The sequence below is a fragment of the Euprymna scolopes genome, chromosome 46 (genome assembly GCF_053919585.1).
Source record: "Euprymna scolopes isolate OS-2025 chromosome 46, ASM5391958v1, whole genome shotgun sequence".
In the NCBI taxonomy this organism is placed as follows: domain Eukaryota; kingdom Metazoa; phylum Mollusca; class Cephalopoda; order Sepiida; family Sepiolidae; genus Euprymna; species Euprymna scolopes.
In genome coordinates, this window is record NC_136527.1 from 132,974,290 (window position 1) to 132,996,686 (window position 22,397).

General features: G+C 35.8%; 1 protein-coding gene across 1 annotated transcript in view; it reads left to right on the forward strand.

The window, feature by feature from the left end:
- The window catches only part of LOC145271169 (protein SFI1 homolog), a 324,462-nt gene that overhangs the window by 296,938 nt on the left and 5,127 nt on the right, over positions 1-22,397 (forward strand). The window contains exons 21-26 of the mRNA XM_080126698.1: positions 2,130-2,226; positions 13,721-13,881; positions 15,405-15,554; positions 17,162-17,338; positions 19,000-19,169; positions 20,445-20,537. Of these exons, the coding sequence (XP_079982824.1) occupies positions 2,130-2,226; positions 13,721-13,881; positions 15,405-15,554; positions 17,162-17,338; positions 19,000-19,169; positions 20,445-20,537 (848 nt within the window). The remainder of the gene's footprint in view (positions 1-2,129; positions 2,227-13,720; positions 13,882-15,404; positions 15,555-17,161; positions 17,339-18,999; positions 19,170-20,444; positions 20,538-22,397) is intronic.

The following is a 22,397-nucleotide window of genomic DNA, read 5'->3' on the forward strand; positions in this document are numbered from 1 at the left end:
TCAATATTTACTCAAACTGAAGTCTTGCCCAAACAACCCTGCATATCAATGTACCTTCTATCCTAAATATGAAGAACTCTTCAACATGAGAGGAAAAACTATCAAAACTTTCGGGCTCCGAATGAAGGAAAGCATTGAAGAATCGAAAATTCCAATCTCCAGCATTCACAACTTCATACTGCCTAAAACACCCCCATGGACCATGAAACAAGTAAAAATAAAACTGAACCTAAACAAAAAGTCCAAATCTACCACAAATCCTATTGAATACCACGACGAACTTCAACGTTTAAAATTACGATATTCAGACTACACCTTTATCTACACAGACGGGTCTAAAAGCAACAATCACACTGGATGTGCAGCAACGTACCATAAAACCACAATAAAGAGAAATCTTCAAAATGAAGCATCTATATTCACTGCAGAGACTATAGCTATCGATCTAGCACTCAACATAATTTCAGAGGAAACCACCAAAAACTTCATCATTCTCACAGATTCTCTATCAGTCCTATTATCTATACAAAATCAAAAACAAGAAAATGCACTAACAACAAAATTAATAGAAAAAATCAATATCCTTTCAACCACTAAAAACATTATTCTTGTCTGGATCCCCAGCCATGTGGGGATCAAAGGCAATGACAGGGCAGATACAGCTGCAAAAAGATCTTCTCACCTTCCAACTGACAATTTTAAGATTCCACATACTGATCTTAGACCCCAGATAAAAGCATACATACAGGAAAAATAGCAACTGCGGTGGAGTCAGCAAGAGGGCAGCAAATTATACTCAATCAAACCTGAACTTAAGGAACGATGTCCGGACATCAAGAGATCACGCCGAGAAGATGTGATACTGACTCGGCTGCGCATAGGGCACACCAACTTTACTCATTCTTATATACTAAATGGAGAATTGGCGCCAGAGTGCATACCATGCCAGGAGACACTCACAGTAAAACATATCCTAGTTGGGTGTGATGACCTCGCCCCAACTAGAAAACTATATCATACAGAAAGCAATATGGAGGACCTTTTTGAAAAGGTAAACTCAACAAATATTCTAGCATACCTAAGGAAAGTAAATTTATATAAGAAAATTTAAGGAAATTTAAAGTCACCCAATTATACACATCCATGTATAAATACAACATTTAATTTCTTAGTTCAATTTTATAAAAAAAGGGAGGAAAGGCTGAAAAAAAAATAAAAAACAGTTTTAAAAAAAAAAGGACTCCGGCATTAAATGACCACACAGGTTGATATGCCGTAAAACCAATCAATCAATCAATCAATCAATCAATCAAAATAAGCATTAAGTGTGTTTGAAAACCAAATCACTTTTACTTGTTTGAAATTTATCACAAATATATTTTGGAGGTATACTCCATCTTCAGTATGTGGTTTTCTTTCTTTTTTCTTTTCTTCCTTGTAAAGTTGGAGAAAGAAATCTGTATTTTATTTTATTCAAATTAAAACGTTTCTATATGAACTTTCATCCTTGACGATATTTTCTATTTATCTTTTATATTAATTCTCAATTTGAAGTTGATTAATGTTTTTCACTTGCAAATGAGTCCATTTTGAAGTTGATTGATCCATTTTGAAGTTTATTAATTTTTTTTCACTTGCAAATGCGTCCATTTTGAAGTTGATTAATGTTTTTCACTTGCAAATAAGTCCATTTTGAAGTTGATTGATCCATTTTGAAGTTGATTAATTTTTTCACTTGCAAATGACTCCATTTTGAAGTTGATTCATTTTTTCACTTGCAAATAAGTCATTTTGAAGTTGATTGATCAATTTTGAAGTTGATTAATGTTTTTCACTTGCAAATAAGTCCATTTTGAAGTTGATTGATCTATTTTGAAGTTGATTCATCCATTTTGAAGTTGATTCATCCATTTTGAAGTTGATTCATTTTTTTCACTTGCACATAAGACCATTTTGAAGTTGATTCATTTTTTTCACTTGCAAATAAGTTGATTAATTTTTTTTCACTCGCAAATATGTCCATTTTATAATTGAATATCATTTTGACCTTGAAATAGTATAAACGAAAAATTTCTAAAACCATTACAATATCTGTAAAGAAAAAAGAATTCTCTATTTATTTTTTTCAGGTGTTGGGAACTTGGAGAAATTTTTCCGCCATTCAAAATTATAAAAAATCCCAAATTCAAACCCTCATACTGTCGGCACAGAAGTCTTTGCAGACAGGTAAGATTGATTTAATATTTGCTTTTTATATATATATATATATATATATATATATACTCGCAGGAGTGCCCGGCGTTGCTCGAGTGTTTTAAGGTGTATGCTGTGCAAAAAAAGCAAAAAAAAAAAAAAAATGGTTAATTTTTTAAAACTTTGACCCCTATTATGACCCCTTAAAATTTATAGTTTCGGGCTCAAATCACTTTATTAAGTTAGATCCAGGTTCAAGGAACCTATATCTAAAATTTCAAGTGTCTAGACCCAAAATTGTCGGAGGAGTTTGGTAGAGTTCTTAAAGGTCAAATCGTTGAAATTTGACCCCTTAACAGCCAAATTTCTGGCTGACACCCGTCACATCGATTTTCCCAAATATCAGTACCCGGTATTTAAATTTCAAGTCTATAGACTAAAAATTGACAGAGTTATTGCGTAGGGAAATGTACACAGACAGACAGACACGTTCACTTTTATAGATATATAGATATATATATGTATATATATATATATATATATATATATATATAAAAGTGTCTGTTTACATTTCCCAACACTATAACTGTCAATTTTCAGTCTACAGGCTCAAAAATTGATTTACAGGGTACTGAGATTTGGGAAAATCTTTGTAATCCGTTTTCGGACAGAAATTTGGCTGTTTAGGGGCCAAAGGTGAGCGATTTGACCTTTGAGAACTCTACCAAACTCCTCCGACAATTTTGGGTCTAAACACTTGAAATTTTAGATATAGGTTTCTTGGACATGGATCTAACTTAATAACTTGATTTGAGTCCTAAACAATAAATGTTAAGGGTCATAATAGAGGTCAAAGTTTTAAAAAATTTGACCTCCGCAGTCTCTACCAAATTACTCAGACAATTTCTTGTCTAAACATTTGAAATTTTACATGCAGGGTATTCAGAGATAGGGCAAGGTTTTTAATTGGTTTGGGTCGAAAATTTTTAGTTACCAATATATAAATCTATGTATGTATGTTTGCATGTCTGCCTAAAACTTTCGATAGAGGCGACAGATTTTTACAAGACCAGTATCGTCTGGAAGCTCGACCTGTCAGACGACAAATATCGAAAAATTGACTAAAAACATTAATATCTTCATCTTCAACTAAGCACTTTTCTACAGGGAGGGGATCACTTTTTTCGCTGATTTTTTAAAGTCATCCTCTACTTTCGATTGTCTAGCCTTAATTTAAACTTACGTCACTTCCGGTTTGGCGGTTGTCGTAACAGAAAAGATGTCAGGTTTTTTTCCCGTTCTTTTCCTCTTTTGCGGTACGGGTTCGAGCCTGCCTTTCTACTACCACTTTTTTTTTTCTTTTTTGCCTCAACACACACCTCAAACCACCTGGGCAACACGGGGCTGAAATGCCAGTATATATATATATATATATATATTTTTTTTTCTTAATTACATTTTCGACCCAAACAAGGCAACAACTACTGGGGTACTATGTAGGGATTTGGGCAGCATGTTACACTTGAACTTCTGCATGTCAGTACAGTTCGGGAAGCAGGGACCTGGAATGAAATTCCAGAGTCTAGCGGTTCTGGGGAAGAAACTATTGGAGTAGAAAGATCTTTTACATCTGTGAGGGTGGGATTTAGCTGCCTGTCGGATTTGTCAAGAGTGTCTACGCCGTGGGGGTACAAGTGTCTGCAGTTCGTCATAGCATTCACCATTAAAATACTTGTAAAACAGGCAGAGGGATGCAACATTTCGTCGATGGGACAGAGGCTGAAGTTTAGATGCGAGTTCAGGGCCTATCAGGTTTGCGACTCTCTTTTGAACCTTGTCAAGGAGCGAGAGACTAGTAACAGATGCACCAGCCTAAATGTGACAACAATACTCCATACATGGGCGAATGGTGGCCTTATAGAGGTACAGGATACTTTCGGGTGTTAGTAGTTGTCTAGCACGGTAGAGAGAGCCTACCTATCTTGCAGCGGCATTGGCAATGCTTTCAATATAATTGTTCCAACTCATGTTTCCTGTGAACGTTAGGCCAAGGAGTTTGAAAGATGTACTCTCAGACAGGGAGTCACTGGCCATTGCTATTGGTGGTAGAGAAGGTTTCTTGTAATTATTGAAGGAAACCAGTTTAGTCTTGGCAGCATTGAATGTGACCATCCATTTTTGTCCCCATTCCACTACAGATTGGAGGCCATCCTCTAGTTATAGAGTGTGGTGTCATCAGCATATATACCCATCTCAGAGGCAATTTTGTCGGGAGGTCATTTATGAATATTAGGAATAATAGAGGTCCAAGGACCCCTGAGGCACGCCTGCATTTATATCATATTGTCGAGGACAACCTGGATTTTTCTCTAATCTGAGAAGGATTTAATTATGTTAAGTATTCTACCAGTGATACCGTATGATCTAATTTTCCTGAGGAGACCCTCATGCCATACCTTGTCAAAAGCCTTAGATATATCTAGGCTACCGCTCTGCCCTCCCCCGCTTTGTCCAGTGAATGGTATATACGTTCAGAGATTACAGTGAGGATGTCTGCTGTGGAACAGGCTTGTCTAAATCCATATTGTTGGTCAGTCAGAAGTTTAGCATCTGTAAAGTGATGGACTAGAGCATGGTTAATTATGGTCTCAATTATCTTGGCGAAAAGTTGGAGGAGGCTAATGGAGCGATAATTTGATGGGTCAGTTCTTTCACCAGAATTCTTGAATACTGGTACCACAGAAGCAATTTTCCAACAGCCCGGAAAGCAGGATTCCTTAAGGCATTTGTTGTAGAGTTTGGAGAGAACTGGAGCTACTTCAGTTGAGCACTTTTTTTAATAGCACAGCTGGGATGAGATCGGGTCCACATGCTTTTGAAGTGTCAAGGTTTTTTTATAATAGCAATCACCTGAGCAGTTAGTGGAGGAATTGTTGATTGCCCATTTTTTACTACACTGTTGCAGATTTTCCAGAAGTCACGAGTTCCTTAGTAGTTTCTGTAAATTCTCTCTTAGCTGTCGCTATTTCTTTCTTAATGTTACTTCTAGCTTCTATATACTTCTGTCTGTTTGAACTGGACTTATGTCAGTTAAATCTGTGGTATGCATGCTGCCTTGGAGCAATGGCAGTTGCACAAGTCGACGTAAACCGCGCTTTAGGACATTTTAGAGTACATAATTTTTAATGGTAAAAATTTTGTAATTTGTTGTAACTGTATAATGAGCACCAGTTGTGATCCTATTTTCATACTAAGTATGGCATACTACCTGTAAAAAAAAAAAAAAAGAAGGTATTTGTACAGTTTAATCAAGACATTAAAAAATGAAAATATCCAAAAAAGGTTATATTGTACGTATCCATTTTGAACTGAAGATCTCCGGAAAAAAAAATTCATTTAATTTGATCAAGTAGGTTTTTTGGGGGTTTTTTTTACAGCAGAAAAGCACATTTTTATGAGAGCGCGTTGAAGTCAGCCATTATGGAAATTTCTAACACCCCACGGGAAGATAACTCAGTTTAAAGCGCCGACACTCCCTCCCCATCTTTATTACTAGCTTTTCTTCCTAAAAATCGAACCTTTTGCTCGGTATCATAACAAATTGTTTTTTCGCTGTAAAAATAAAAAAAAAGACTACTTGATGAAATTAAGTGAATTTTTTTTGGGGGGGAGAACTTCGTTCCATAACGGATATGTACAATTATAACTTTCTTTCGATGTTTTCATTTTTTAATGTCTTGATTAAACTGTACAAGTACCAGAAAAAAAAGAAAGAAAAAACTCCTTAAAATTTGTTTGATTGTATATTTTTTAATTTTTTGTTTTGTTTTCCTATATTTAAATTAAAGATGAAAGGTGATAAATAACAATTCAAATAACATTAAAAAAAAAACAATATTTATAGAACCACATTCGTAATATTTTTCTAAAGTTAAAATTAAATCTAGCAGGTTTTGAAAATCTCACTTGGCAGCATTAGAATTTTATACATTTCAGTGATATCATTGGGGAGAGTGGGGCTTGCTATAAAATTTCCGCATGGGAACATGTGCTTCAATTGCCGTTTTGAACCATTCAGTGGTCTCATTTGCGCACTGTTCAGCAGGAAGAAAAAATATATTTCCCCATGGGGCATCTCTGATAAGATCTCTGATGGCTTCCCAGTCAGCCTTTTTATAATATCTCGTTGTTTTGAGCACTTGCTCTTGAGTTTTGGGTCTAGAGTTTAGGGCAATTTCGACCATTATCACTGCATGATCAGTTCCTGAGTGGGCTGTCAGCATTTGTTATACAATCATCGGGAACTGTGGTCAGAAACAGATCTAGAAGTGATGCGTGTTCTTGCTGGTTAGGGAAACGGATTGGACGTAACCATTTGTGATAGGGAGTGAGATATAGTGAAGCTATGTGTTGTGCTGCCTGCTGAACCTGTGTAAGTAGAGAATCCAAGCCAGTTTTTGTGGTGAACATTAAAGTCACCAAATACATGTAATTGTGCGCTATTGTCAAGGGAAAGTGCTGGGGCTATGCTTTCAGAAAATAAAAGCAGCTAATGTTATGCTGCATGTTTAGTCGAAAGCACATAAAGGCTTGATCGTCCAATTCTAGGTTTGTTTCTCTAGTCAAGGGGAGGGTGTTACGAATGTAGACTCCAAGTCCGTGCATATGTCTCTCAGAATCCTTACGGAAGAGTGGGAGATAGCCAGGCATGTTAAAGTAGTTAGAGGGGATGCAGTGTAGGTTAGTCTCACTTAGTGCTAAGATATCCGGGGTATTTGTTAGGAGAAATGCTTCAACATCAGCTAAATTAGTTGTAAGCCCACGGATGTTCGTGAATGCAAGCCTCAAGGGAGGAGGCAAATTGGTTTTGTTTGACTCTACGCCTGGTTTAAACTTATTTTTTGATTGTACTGTCATGTTTTTAAAGAGTTTCAGTTAGGTGAGGGGGAGCTGAACAAAAGGTTATGCAGAGTATCAGACATGCAACACAAGTAGACCATTAGCTGACCTTTCTTCAACGAGGACTGTGGCCTCAGGAAAGCCCATCGGGGATGAGTGCAGGGTCCCTTTCCATGCGCGACATGGCACTACAAACATCCCGATATTATACAACTGTTGATAGAGCAGCCGCTCTAAGCGCTACCAAAGAGTTAGGGCTCCTGCACTACCAGTCGGAAACAGCAGCCAGGAACTGTCAATCTGGTACCCTCAACCCATCAGAAGAAGGTCAACCCAATCTAATTGCATAGGCATATGTGGTACTCAAGCACTTTTAAATGCCCAGTTTTGAGGGGTGGGATGTATTGGGGTGGGGGATACGGAATTCATTGTCCTAGTCAAGAAACGATCAAACATTAAGTGGTTCGCCAAAACTGTGATAGTGTCTCTGCACCTGACTAAATAGGCAAAGAAGGAGTATGGAAGCCAGGCGATAGACAGAGCCTATCTACTCCTTAAGCAGTTTAGGTTTACAGACTGGTAATTTGTTTGAGTCACCAGCTCTAGGTAGGTTGTCATCCAAGACTGGAGAGACCTCCCTCCCCTTAGGTTTAGTTTCAGAGTTTTCCTTCTCCTAGACGGATCATCTAGGAAGATCTACTTGGTCCATCAGCCCTGAGAGGGTTTGCTCTGAGCCTGGGTCCTAATCCAGGTATTTCTGTGACCCCGCGTGGTTAGTTAATGTTACTAGGTTAGTTTGTAGAGGTTATATATCTACTGAATAGTTACACTACTCAAAGTGATTTAGAGACATTGCTATTTCATTGTTACTAAAAAAAAAAAGCTCATGCAGTGGAAGCAACTATGTGAGTAGGTTTGTTAGTGTGGATTAAGACTTTTACTTTTAGATTTTTGCATTTTTTATTTTATTTATATGTTAGCTAAGATACATGATAACGTTACAGTGTTAGTAGGCATTAGGAATTGAGCTAAGAATTTTGCCCAGTCTCTGTATACTTAAGAGGGTTAAGATGTAGGTGCAGTACAGTACAGTACAGGTATAACTGGAGGCGTATTTCGTATGTATAATTAAGTAAATAGATATTTGGGCAAGTTTTCAGTAGATGCGAGTAGATAGAAGTTGTAGGTGTTAAGTGTGTGTTCTACTATTGAAGGAAAATAATTTCAGTTTTCATTTAAGAGTCATGGAGCGTGTTGCATAACAAGGAGTATCGGATTTAGTTTTGTATTAATCGTTGCAAAACCATCTAGGAATTATTATGTAATAAAGATCGCTTTGCATCTGAGTACATACTTTGGTTGGTAAGTACGAAACTGGATAAGAATGAACTCTAATGCATGTCTTAGAGGTAGAAATGTATAGATGTTTAGTGATGACTGTAAAGAGCTGGAATCTAAGGATTCTACTACTAAGGCGTGTGTGATGTAGAGTTTTAGGGGGAGCTTGGGGGAGGAGGGGTAGGGCAGATTGATTAGCTTTCAAGAGACGGGATTAGGGTTAGGGTTAACTTACAGAATACAGTGGAGTTTCAAGTAATATTTTGTTAGATTATTATTTTTGAAGGGCGACAACTCGCTAAATAATTATCTCCCTTAGATCATAAAGAAAGTATTTCTTTATGTATTGTGTTTTGAAATGGTTTGCTCTATACGTATATGTGCTTTTCGGTCAACAGACTCAAAGAATAAATAAAAACTGAATAGTTACACTACTGAAAGTGATTTAGAGACATTGCTATTTCATTGTTACTAAAAAAAAAAACCTCATGCAGTGGAAGCAACTATGTGAGCAGGTTTGTTAGTTGAACAATATAAAGGCAAGGACAGGACTTGAAATGTGCCAACTTATTTTAAAAATGCAATATGTCATTCCTTTGCTGGAGTCTCCTTGAATAAATAAAAGAATAAATAAAAACTTTACCAGAATCCAAACAGCAGTTCTTCCTTCAGTGAGATTTTTGTTTTTTATGGCCTTTATGAGGAAGCCGGAATTCGGACGTCGGTTGCCTATGTGTACACCCCAAAAATATGTCACGAACATGGGAAACAGAACAAAAAATAAAATTCTATTTTTCTTTTTCCCTATTTAGCATGCAGGTTAGACAAAGGCAGTCGTCTTGGAGGTAAAGAGAAACAATTTATTACATGGTGATTCGGAATTCACATTTATAGTCAGTCATTAAGGTCAGGGAAAAAAACATTGTATCTATTCAGAAAATAGTTCTAGTTACACATCTAAGATCACTGTAGATTTCGGTTACAAATATAGTAACCGTTAATTATAAAGTGGTTTGGTATAGATATCAACGAGGCTTCTTTATTAATACATATTGTAATTATAGATATTAAGTATATTACTTAAATAAAGTTCTTCTGACTTCTACGGTAGAAAAAGTAAATCCACGTTTGTGTCAATTTCAGAAAATTTATCCTGCCTAAGCTATTTTTATCTCTAGCTTTTTTTTTAAGCTGGGAGAGAATGTGGTTGGTGTTTTGCTAGGTTTGAAGGAGTGGGGGGGAGAATTTAAAAAATTTAATAAAGACAATAAATACATATATAAATTATTAGAATACAAATAATTACAAATTACAAAATGAAAGAAGAAATTGAAGAGAGAACAAAGCATTTTTTAGGATGAGGATGGATTAGGATAACACTTATCTTGCCATGAGCACCACAGGTAACTATATTTGGAGGGATGGAGTGATTTCTTTGATATTATACGTGATTGTAACTATTTATAGGAGAAATTCATCTTCCGAATTCAACGCACATATGTATATACATATGTCATCCACGTACAATTCAATGCACAAAGCGTTCATAATGACAAGCACACATGCGCGAATGACGTTTTTTCTTGAATTGGTTTAAATAGTGTTGGAGATGCCCCACTGTTGAGCAATGGTATTACTCAACCCACTTTGCCTGTAATATATGTGAATACATGTTTCATTCCTAAAAATCCTGTCTTCCTTTCGTTTATTATCATGAACCTCATGAGAAATAGAAAAAAAGAAATCAATGTTACTGCATCATGGAGCAGTGGTTATCGAGGCCACATCGTAAGCTTCGGGTTTATTTATGCCATTTTTTTTTTTGCGGATGATCTTGGGATGCAAAGGGTCAGCGGCCTTTCATGCCAGGGACGTCTTGAAAGCAATTGGTTTCATCAATGTGGGGAAACCCCTTCATATCGGACAACTGCTATTCATTTGAGATTCCCCTTTCTGGCGGAGCTTGGTTTCCCCTACATCGTAGGGAACAAATAAATGAAAGGATAGCAAAAAAAATTGTTCCTTCATAACAATCTAGACAAGCACACATGCGCGAATGACGTTTTTTCTCGAATTGGTTTGAATTGGAAAAAAAAAACGATGTTACTGCATCCTGGAGCAGTGGTTATCGGGGCTGCATCGTAAGCTTCGGGTTTCACGTTCATTGTTTTGGGGACATACACACGCTATAACTGCTAAGATGGACTTGTCCATTAGGCATATAACCAGCAAGTATAGACCGCTCAATGAGAGCTATCCAGATGTTGTACAGAGACGACTCCCCACGGACTTAATAACACTTTCTGTACCACTAACCCTTGCTTGATATAAATGGTCTTCTTATTCTCACCAAGTTGTCGTGTCCCCACTTTCACCTTTTCTGAATCCAATTCAGGGATTCAAAGTTGTTACATGGTTATCTCTAAACCCTCTCACTTCCTTTACCTTTACTTTATTGTCGAAGTAGAAGTAGCAAGAACATTTTAATGTACATTTTCCAAGTGTTTTGTGGACACCATGTTTTTTTCAATGTTTACTCTCAAAAGCATTTATAAAAAATACTATATATCAATACATTACGCTCCTTATATAATACAATAGATTGGCTGTCCTTGTATATGGTGTTAATAAATTACAGGCCTTGCTTTGAAACTACACATCATATGAGCTCACACACTTCACATTTTGACCGCTTATTTGTATATATCTTAGAGAAGGTAATGTATACTTAGCATTGTTATCAATGTTTTCTGATGTATAGGACATCAAATTTCTTCTGGATTCGAATCAGCAGTTGGGTTTGTATTACTGTACACTAGTGTTGTGCCGATGAATCGGAATCGGGAATCGGTTAAATCGGTAATTTTCGGGGAATCGGCATCGGAATCGGAAAAATTTGTGTATAATTTCCGATTCCAAAATCGATTCTTTGAATATTTTTCAAAAGTTAATATTCAATTTCTTGTACCGATTATAAATATTTATTTCTTTTAAACTATTAGTAAAACTAAACTCTATAGATCTACGTACTCGTTATAGAATGAAGTTCTCATAACAAAATCACGTAATTTCATTAAATAGTTTTTGTTTTACGCTCCCTTGACTAATTATCGCAGTTTTTTTAGGAAGATTCCGAATTTCCCAAATCGTTTTTACGGCATAAAATAAAAACTATTTGATGAAATTACGTGATTTTTTTATGAGAACTTCATTCCATAACGAGTACGTAGAATATATATATTTTTTTATTTTTCGTTTTTTAACATAGTGTAAACTGCACAAGCACCCTTTTTTAATACGTGAAGACAGTTTAGAGCTTCATCCTAGATCTAACAATAATTTGGTTTTTAGTGGGTTTACAAATATCGTCCAAAAGTAGAATTTCAATGAGGGAGGACTTTTAAATGTAAATATAATTTCTTTTTCAATCTGAAAAATTTCTAAATGTTTTCTCTTTATCTATTTTATCCAGACTTTGATAAATTCATTGTGAGATATTCATGTATATTTTTAACTTTTCCGAAACCCGAGAAAAATGCGACGGTGTCAGACAATGTGGCTCCAGGAAAATAAAATAAAACTCTATTCGTTTGAAATCTTTTCATATTAAACTCCTTGAGAAATTTGGCAAGTGGGTGTGAAAAAGTATTGTTGTCGAAACCAACGGCATCGAAGGTGTTAATTACCCCATAATATATAATATATATATATATATATATATATATATATATATATATATATATATCTCACGGAGGCCTCGGCTTCAGACGGCATTGGCGCCGTCGTAGCAATCCTTAAGTATAAACATAAACAATACCGGCAGAATCCAAGAAAATCACACTGGAAGCATATTTCAAATTAAATCAAAGGCCAAGCCTTTTCACAATTTTGCCCATTCCTTGTTGGTCCCCCCGATTTATCGGAGAGGGACTATAGTTTTCAGTGGCGTTCGTCCGTTCGTTCGTCCGTTCGTCCGGATGATTCCCGGATAACCGTCCATTACTTTTTTCTGAAATTTTGCCACAAGTTGTACTCCAATACGTAGATGTGCACAACATCGAGTTTTTTTTAAAGAAAACTCTCGTTGCTCCCCCAGGGGCTGAAAAGGGGTCAAAAATGCCCAAAATGGCAAAAATGACACTTTGCAGAAGAAGCACCGTTTAAGAAGGTCACTCCTCGGACCTTTATTATTCCTAATATTCAAAAATGACCTCCCTGATAAAATTGTCTCTGAGATGGGTATATTTGCCAATGACACTGTGGTGTCGTATTTCTGATATTTTTTATTTAATATAAACTAAAAATAAAAATGTATCTACATATGTTACATAGGTGGTGTTATTAATATGACTTATATATATATATATATATATATGTTATATTGTATATATTCATTGTGGGTGTTCATTGGTGAGATATAGAGACAGAGTTCATATAGATACAGAAATATAGAAATGGCTCTACTAATGCTGTACTAAGAAAGAAACTTTGTTCACGGAATCTACGTCTCTGAATGATAAATAAAGAGTGTACAGTAGAAATTGGACAATATAGTAATCATTAGTAATGAAAATTCGGTAAATTTGATAACTTATATGGAACGGCTCATCAAGAACTTATTTACGTTAGACTTGAAGACAACCATATTGTAGTCAGCCGGAAAGCAGGAAAACGGAAGACAATTCCACAGGCGTGCAGTTCTAAGAAAGAAGCTTTGTTCACGGAATCTACATTTAGGTGTAGGCACAGATAAAGAGTGGGGGGGTATTATTGATAGTGTTTACAGCTAGACGAGTGTTTCTTGTGAAAGTTTGGTGAGGGGGGACCATAGATTGAAGCTCAGTCGAACACTTTCCATGAAAATAACGATACATCAGAGACAAACTCGCAACATCTCTTCTGTGAGATAGAGGTTGCAGGGAAGAGAAAAGGACATCTCCTACGAGGCTACGAAGTCTCTTTTGAACTCTATCAAGGCAGGACAAGTCCTTTCTAGCAGCTCCTGCCCAGATGTGGCAACAGTATTCCATCCTTGGACGTACCTGGCTCTTATATAGATAGAGAATAGCATCAGTAGTGAGATATTTACCGGATCGATAGAAAGATCCTACCATTTTTCCAGCGGCCTTGGCAACAGATTTGATGTATGTGTTCCATTTCAGATGAGGAGTAATGGTCAAGCCCAGAAGCTTGTCAAAACATGAGGTCTCCCCATTTGTTATTTTTCCGGCAGTTGTTTTACTTGTATTCCATTTTTTTATTTCAATGTTTTTTTCTATTTCGTTTTCAGCTCTCGTTCACCGTTTATTCGTCAAATGGCGCCGTTTATGTCACGAGAATATTGTTGACAACCAAAAGCAATTCTTGGCTTCCTCCCATTATAGAACTGTCGTTCTTCGCAAATCGTTTCACTGTTGGAAGCTGTGGCTTCTGGCTACATACAGAAGAAAGGTATGACGCTGTTTATTTGCTGGATTTTTTTTTTTTTTTTTTACATAGGGGTCGCCACTAACCAAAGCCCGGAGGCCACTCAAGGATAAGGGTTATACAGAAGAAAGGTATGACGCTGTTTATTTACTTGATTCTATCGGTAACCTGTTAAAACAATGCATTTTAGGTGAAAACATCTATAAATATAAAAGCGAAAATGTATGTATGTGTGTTCGCTTTTTCCATATGTCTACAAAAGGCTTTTTTCAGAGAAGCGGTCGGTCGCTTCACAACTTTTTAAAACTTTTTATATCACATATAAATCGTAATATCTCAGAGTTAACAACAAAGCTCATCTGTCTATTTAATTTGCTCGATTTCGGGGAGATAAATATTCAACATTTGTCGCTCGCCGCATGTGGGTTAGTCTTTTTCCTATAACATCTTGGGGGGGGAAGCGTTCAGCAGTAAATGAATACTATCCTGCAGTCAAACTTGACCTCATTAAAACGGGCACCTGCCAAATCCAAGTAATTAAATAAATTCAAACGCGTTTCCGTTAGCATCTCGTGGTGGGGCAATGGTTAACGTCGCACGTTTTGTTTTTTCACAGTTAATTTAGAACTTTGCTTCAACGGTTCGGGTTCGATCCTCATACTTACATTTTTTTTAATCCCCACCCGACCCCCCCGGAGTTTCCACACACACCTCCGAACACCCAGGCAACGTCGGGTACCCTTCGCTAGTTTATAAATATAAAAGCAAAAATGTGTGTATGTATGTCTGTAAAAGGCTTTTTTCCAAGAAGCAGTCGGTTGGCTCACAACTTTTTATATCACATCTAAATCATAATATCTACGAGTTAACAACAGAGGTCGCCTGTCTATTTAATTTGCTCGACTTTGAAAAGATAAATATTCAACATTTTTCGCTCGCCGCATGTGGATTAGTCTTTTTCGTATAATAAAAGCGACACTAATTCTGGCGGTATTTTTTCAGTCGCGATTGCCGGAAATGTCCGAAAGCAATCAGATTTGATCGATGTGGAAATATTTTCCTTATATCAGACAATTGCTGTTCAATTTGGACAATCCCCTTTATGGGGAGCTGGTTTACCCCACCCCAACATCTTGGGAAAATAAAAATAGCGTTCCCACAGTAAATGAAATACTACCCCACAGTCAAAGTTGACCTCATTAAGTCATTAAAACGTGCACCTGCCAATTCTAAATAGTTAAATAAATTCAAACGTGTTTCCGTTAGTATTTCGCGGTGGCCCAATGGTTAACATCGCACGTTTTATTGGGGTTTTTTTTCACACTTTAATTTCTAACTTTGCCTTAAGGGTTCTGATTCGATCCTCGTACTTACCTACCAAAACTTTTTTATTTTAAACCCCCCTTCCGGAGCTAAACTCGCTGATGCGAAATCAAAATATCTCAGAATATAGCAATATAACTTTCTATTTCTCAAGCTACCTAGATAGCATTTAAGCTGGGATTCCCAGTACTACATATATATACTTACATTCTTTCTCTTTTCAGTTACTGGCCCGTCAATCTGTGTATTTCCGTCATCGGGTGCTTCTCATTACTGCTTTCAACCAATGGATAACATCTTTAGATATTGCTCGTCACGAAAAACATCGGACCAACTTGGCCCTTTGGCACTGGAGTGCTAATCTACAACGGAAGGTACCGTATCCAAAGCAGCGGATAACTTTCGCTCAAAAACTATTTTTTGATTTCTAGAGGAGTTGCAACAGACACATGTGTGCATATATGTAGCCAATAATGTTTGTATTAATCTAATTTTTATTCACCTTAGTATATTTTTAATTTTTAATCAGTTCATATGCATGTCACGTTGGTACAGTGGTAACGTCACCAGCTTTGAATGCTACAGTTTTGCTTTCGATTCTAGTTGATGGCACCTAATTTTTTTTTTTTTAACTTTTGAAATTACGCCTCTACGAAATCTGGACAAATCACGACTTTAAAATGATATATTTAAAATCTGGATAACTTTCGCTCAAAAAATATCTTTTGATTACTGAAGGAGTTGCAACAGACACATGTATGCATATATGTAGCCAATAATGTTTGTATTAATCTAATTTATAAAACTCACTATCGTCTGTCTGTCTCCATCTTTTCAAATTCTCACAATCCTTCCATTCTTTGGTTAGCAGTATCAGAAAACGCCATTAAAAATGAGTGATAAAAAATTGAATAATTCAACCACCTATCTCTCAAAGTTTATAACTACTAGAAAAATGTAATTCAGACCCTAAATTTTTTTTTTCATAGCTGTTGTGGTCCCACCACGTTTCAGCACACTTATCCTGGATTCAGACCTGCGGAACAATTTCGAGTTGGTTTATAGCACGTAAAAATAGCTGCTAAGTCAAAACTGAAACAAAAATTGCAACTTTGGAGATGTAAGTCGACTAAACGTTATTAATTTTACGCATGTGTAAATACACATCTATATTTTTAACAACTTCCATGGGGCTTTCCAAACGTTGTTGGAACGATACAACAAGTGGATTGCAGCCGGTGGAGATTACTTCGAAGGGGCTAACGTTTCATGTGTGTACTATCAATAAAAGTGACCATACGAAAAATGTCTGAAAACTTATTGAAGACACCTTTTTTCTTTTTTTTAATATTTTTATTTATAACACCTTTTCCCAAATTTACCATGTCAAAGAGAGTGTCAGGCGCCATTTTGAATGTTCCAATCCATCGGTAAACACTGTATGTTTTTCGAGCTGAATAAACATATTACATTGAATAAAAACACGAAAAATATATCCAGTTAGGTAGAAAAGTAACTTATCTTGCCTTTGATAACATTTATTTGTTATATATTTGTTTTTTTGACAACTTTTTCAAATCTATGTGTACAGTAATACAAACCTGGAAGATTTTTAAACATTTTATTCAAAAAAAAAAAAAAACGGTTGAAGGGATGAAGAGACTGCCAATAGAGTATGTATATATATATATATATATATATATATATATATATATGTACACATAACTAAGTATCTGAAAAGTTAATATATCATTAAGAAAAAAAAAACATGTCTGTGAATAGATGTACAAACACACATTACTGGAAACTTACTGAGATGGCACGCTGTTACGTTAACGGCATCAGATTAAACCTTGATTTTATCGGGCCGAATTTGGAGTCGATAAATCCCTCAGGTAGTATGATAATGATGATAAGGATGGCAAAATGATTTGTGGTGAAAGCTGTATATATTCATTTTTTTAATTTTTTTTATTTGCAGGGGCTTCTCGCCTGGAAGGCGTACTATTTTGAACGGCTACGGAAACGTACACGCATAGCCTCCGCCATTGCTGCGCGTCGTCAGCGCTTATTGCGCGAAGGTCTGCAATGCTGGATCTCGACTGCTGACCAGCTCGCCCACTGGAGGAAGACCAACGCTGACCGACAGCAAACGCAGGTCAGATATTTCAAACATTTTCACTTAATCGACGGATGCATCTCAAGGGATTAGTCACAAATCCTAGGGCAGCGTTTCTCAACCTTTGATTACCCGTGGCCTCTTTTTCTTTTTTTTTTTAACACCCACGAGGTTCCTTACTACACACACATAACTCTATATATATATATAGGTAGGTAAATAAGATGTATTATCTCATCTTAAACTTTCTGTAAACAAAATATAAATAATACGCTCCTATTTTCGGATTATCCTTATAATTGAGCACTCTGCTGGATTTCTTTTTCCAAAACGCTATATATATATATATATATGTGTGTTGACTGAAGAGAGCCTGCGTATCTAAAACAGTCATAATTATTAGGTTTGAAACCAACGATACCAATGATTTATCTCATCTAAAATTTTCCGTAAACAATATATATATATATATATATATATATATATATATATATATATATATAAATTTAAAGGAAATTAGAACAATAGTCTAAAGAGCTGAGTGTATTTTAATGTAACAGTGAAATTACTAGTTCAATTAAAATACAGGAAATAGAAAGAGCTCGTTGTAATTTAGATATATAATAAGCTCGATAGTTAAATGTCCTAGAGCTAATTCAATATTAAGTAATGTGATTTATAATTTAAAATTTAAAAATCAAATTTTAATTAAATTAAAAATCAGTTTCATAAGAAGGAACAACAACAAAATCAATTATCTGTACGATCGTTTCGGAAAACAATGCTTTTTATTTGTGGTATACATGAAGTTATGTAGAACAATTATATATAGTTTTTTGGTAAGCAAGGTCTCCTCATCAGCAAATTTAGGAGGGTTTTTATTGAATTTAAAGGACACCATAAATAAACCTAGCATTAAAAGTAAGGCAGATGAATCTTTTAATTTTTCTTTTTTTGAAATCAGGAACTGTGGTTAAAGTAGATGTTTGCTATAGCTTTTTATCTTATTGATAAGATATATATATATATATATGCCTGTTTACTTACTTATACACCTCACTTTCTACCTCCCTATCTACTTACCTACCAATTTACATTTCTATCTATGCCAAGCGCATACTTTACGACCGTGCTATGCCAAGCTAGCTTAGATAAATAGTTTTGCAGTTTTAACAAAAGAGCTACAATAATATCAGAGCGTCTCCATTTACACTGAACATCTGCAGAATGCCAACATCATTATATTACATATGAATGAACCCTCTGGAATTTCCACAGGTCTTGCTATTATTAATATTATTTGTATTCTCTAGGAGTTTTCACACAGGCTGTCATCAAAGATTTCTCTCTGAGAACAATCTGTGGTGTTCCCTGGAACCTGAGTGACAACAAGTCTACCCAGGTTTCTAATACTCTCCACCTGTTCCGATAAACTTTGCAGATGAATTTGCGTTATCGCAGCAGTCATTTCCCATTGAATGTTTTTGCTGGCACCTATCTGACCTTCGGGCCAAGATCACAGTGTAGTATCTGTTCTGATGGTACACTTCACCTTTTCTGTCCTCGGTCAGTGGAGGAGAAATCCTTCATGACTGAGACCATTTTTATTCTTGCTCTTATATTTTCGTATAATTTTTTTGAATCTGCAGACGTTAAAATTAAATGTGTAAAATCGTTGTGTTTTATTTTTCCTTGCTCAGTCAGCTGTGTCCATCGTTAATAAGGTTCGACATTTTGCTCACCGTTGGCACCAGAAAACAATTGCTGCGAGATGTCATAGGTCAGCCTTAGTGGCACCGAACTCAGGAATCACCAGACACCGACCAATCGTCTTCCCCGAAATATCAGTTGGTGACCCCAGAATATCATTGTGAGTATAACACACTTTTTGTCACGTTAAATTGAACGTCCCTGAGTACATTAAAAATGGGGGGAGGTGAAGGGGGGCTCATTTGATGTATGATCCCTTAACTCGATGAAATCTAGGGAGGGTGAGAGGATATCTCTTAAAATGTAAGATCCCTTAGCACATTGAAAAATAGGTTAGGTGGGGAAGTAACGTTATATGAAAGATTCCTTATCACATTGAAAAATAGGATAGACGGAAGTAACTTTAAATGTAAGATCTCTTAGCACAATAAAAAAAGTAGGGGTATCTCACTTTATAGGTAAGATCCCTTAGCACAATGAAGAAAAAAGTATGGCATGTTACTTTAAAGTTAAGGTTATTTAAATAAGGTCGAATGTGGGATTTTGCTTTAAATGTGAGATCACTTTTCATATTAAAAAATTGAGTGGGGGGGATGTGACTTTAAATGTAAGATTCCTTAGCACATTGAAAAATAGGTTAGGTGTGGGGAAATCACATTTCATATAAGATCCCTTAGCACAATGCAAAATAGGAAAGGGAGAAATAACTTTAAATGGAAGATCCCTTAGCACAATGAAAAAAAAAGTAGAGTATTGTCACTTTAAAGTTAACATCCCTTAGCACATTGAAAAATATGGTGGGGGATGTATGATTCCTTTGCATAATGAAAACTAGAGTGAGAGGATATCTCTTTAAATATGAGATCCCTTAGCACAATTAAAAATAAGGTTGGGAGTGGGATTTTGTTTTAAACACATTAAAAAATAGTGGGGGACGTCACTTTAAATCTAGGATCCCTTAGCACATTGAAAAATAGGTTAGATGGGGTAGTCACATTATATAAAAGATCCCTTAGCACAATAAAAATATAGGATAGAGGAAAGTAGCTTTAATATGTATATATGTAGTGATTTGTAAATCGCCACTTGTTTTCGTCTTCTTTCACCAACACTATATCGCATTGTGATAGCCTTCTAATTCTCTACTACATATATAAAGAAGTGTCTGTTTGTGTGTGAGTTCATTCCCTATGTACTCAAAAACGGCAGGGTCGATTTTTATGAAATTTCACACGAATGTACTTCATGTGGCCGACAGTGTTCTTAGATAGGTTTCATATCGAGCCTTCGATGAAAGACGGAACAGACGATTGGAGCGTTAATCATCATTTAATCCCGGGCAACGTTGGGTCTCCCTGCTAGTTTTAAATAAATAAAAAGTGTACACGTTACTCATCTCTTGTGTTTGTGTTTTTTTTTTTGTTTTTTTTTTCAGTACTTCCGAAGTATTGGTTCCCACACATCGGCCACAGCCTCTCTATCCGTCGTTTTTAGATGACTCCCACGATGTTGATCTAGAAAATTCCAGGTGAGTATTCCGAAGATGAATATCAATATTGGAACTTTGTCTGTGTTTCTGTGAGTTCGTTCCCTTTGGACTCTAAAATGGCTGGGCCAGCTTTTATGAACTTTCGCACCAAGGTGCTTTATGTGCTGGGCAGTGTTCTTTGATAGGTTTTGTGTTGGAATCTCTTCCTTGAATCTATGGGCTTCTTTGGAGAAACTCTCATGGCCTGACCACCGTGTTCTCCAGACCTTAAGCCCATTGAATATCTCTGGTCAATATTAAAAAGAGGAGTTTAGGAGAGAGGAGAGTAATTTACTTCAAAAGATGCCTTGTGGAGAATATAGTTGATATTGCTAGAGCCATAAGTTCTTTTTGAAATCAAACGATTGATTTCCCCAGGAGACAAAAGGTTGTTTTAAGTTGTTTTAAAAAAATGGCGGATATGTCGATAAATAATTTATTTGAGGCTTAGCACCTAGAATGTGCTTCTTTTTCATTATTCTATGACATAAAAATATATTTAAAAACAAATATTAAAAATAAGGTTTTCATCATTAGACATTGTATTTTTTGTCCTGAAACAACATTTAAAGAGACCAGCAATAAAAGCGATGGACAGTATAAATTCTTCGATAAAGAATAAAATGCCATAACTTTGTGAATATCGCATGGATTTAAATAACATTTTTAGAAATAACAAACCTTAAAGCAATCCTTTGATGATATAATTTTATTTTTTGACGAATATTTAGTGAAATATTCATATTTAACTAATCTATCTATATATATCTATAAAAGTGAAAGTGTCTGTGTATCTACATTTCCCTACGCAATAACTCTGTCAATTTTAAGCCTACAGACTCGAAATATGATATACAGGGTACTGAGATTTGGGGAAAATCGATGTGATTGGTTTTTGGACTGAAATTTTGCGATTAAGGGGTCAAAGTTCAACGATTTAACCTTTGAGAACTCTACCAAATTCCTCCGACAATTTTGAATCTAAACACATGAAATTTTAGATATAGGTTCTTTGGACATTGATCTAACTTAATAACTTTATTTGAGCCATAAACAATAAATTTTAAGGGGTAATAATAGGGGTCAAAGTTAAAAAAATTGACCGTTTTTTTTTTTTTTTTTTGCTCAGCATACACCTCAAAACACCCGGGCAACGCCGGGCTGAAATGCTAGTCTGCAATAAAGTGATTCACACAGTTTATATAATATACATATAAGAAACTTAATTTTGTCATCGGTGAGTTTCTAATAGTATTTTGACACAGTTTATATTCTTAAATTTTTTTGATGAAAAGATTAATTTTCTAGAATCGTTTTTCGTAATTTTTGGATATGTTCAGTACTGCGACATGACAATTCAGTAGATATCATTGGTTTCGCTTGAAATTCAATATTTCAATTTATTGCATAATAAAATAACAAAAAACGAAGTGAAATTTGAAAGGACAAAGGGAGGTAATTCATGTTTTCCTTCAAATTTTTAAATCTAAAATTGACGTTAGAAAATAGAAATTTGATTAAAAATACGTCGAGAGAGGAGGGAGGGAGGAGACGGAGTGCGTGAGACAGAGCGACATACAGAGAGAGGGGGACAGAGGGAGCAAGATAGACAATACACACAATAACCCTTATCCCCGAGTCGCTTCTGACCTCCATGTAAGCAAAAAAAAAAAAAAATTTGACCATCGATGTGGAACGGTTAACATTTTTCCGGGAAAAATCAAACAGATCGCTATCGACGTTACAACCTTTTTACCTTTTATGGAGTGTGTGTTACGTAGCTGCCTTTTCATTGGTTGATTTAAACTTGTTTGGTTTGAAGAGTGAATGTGGGCGTGCTTTTCCGGTTGGTTTACATGC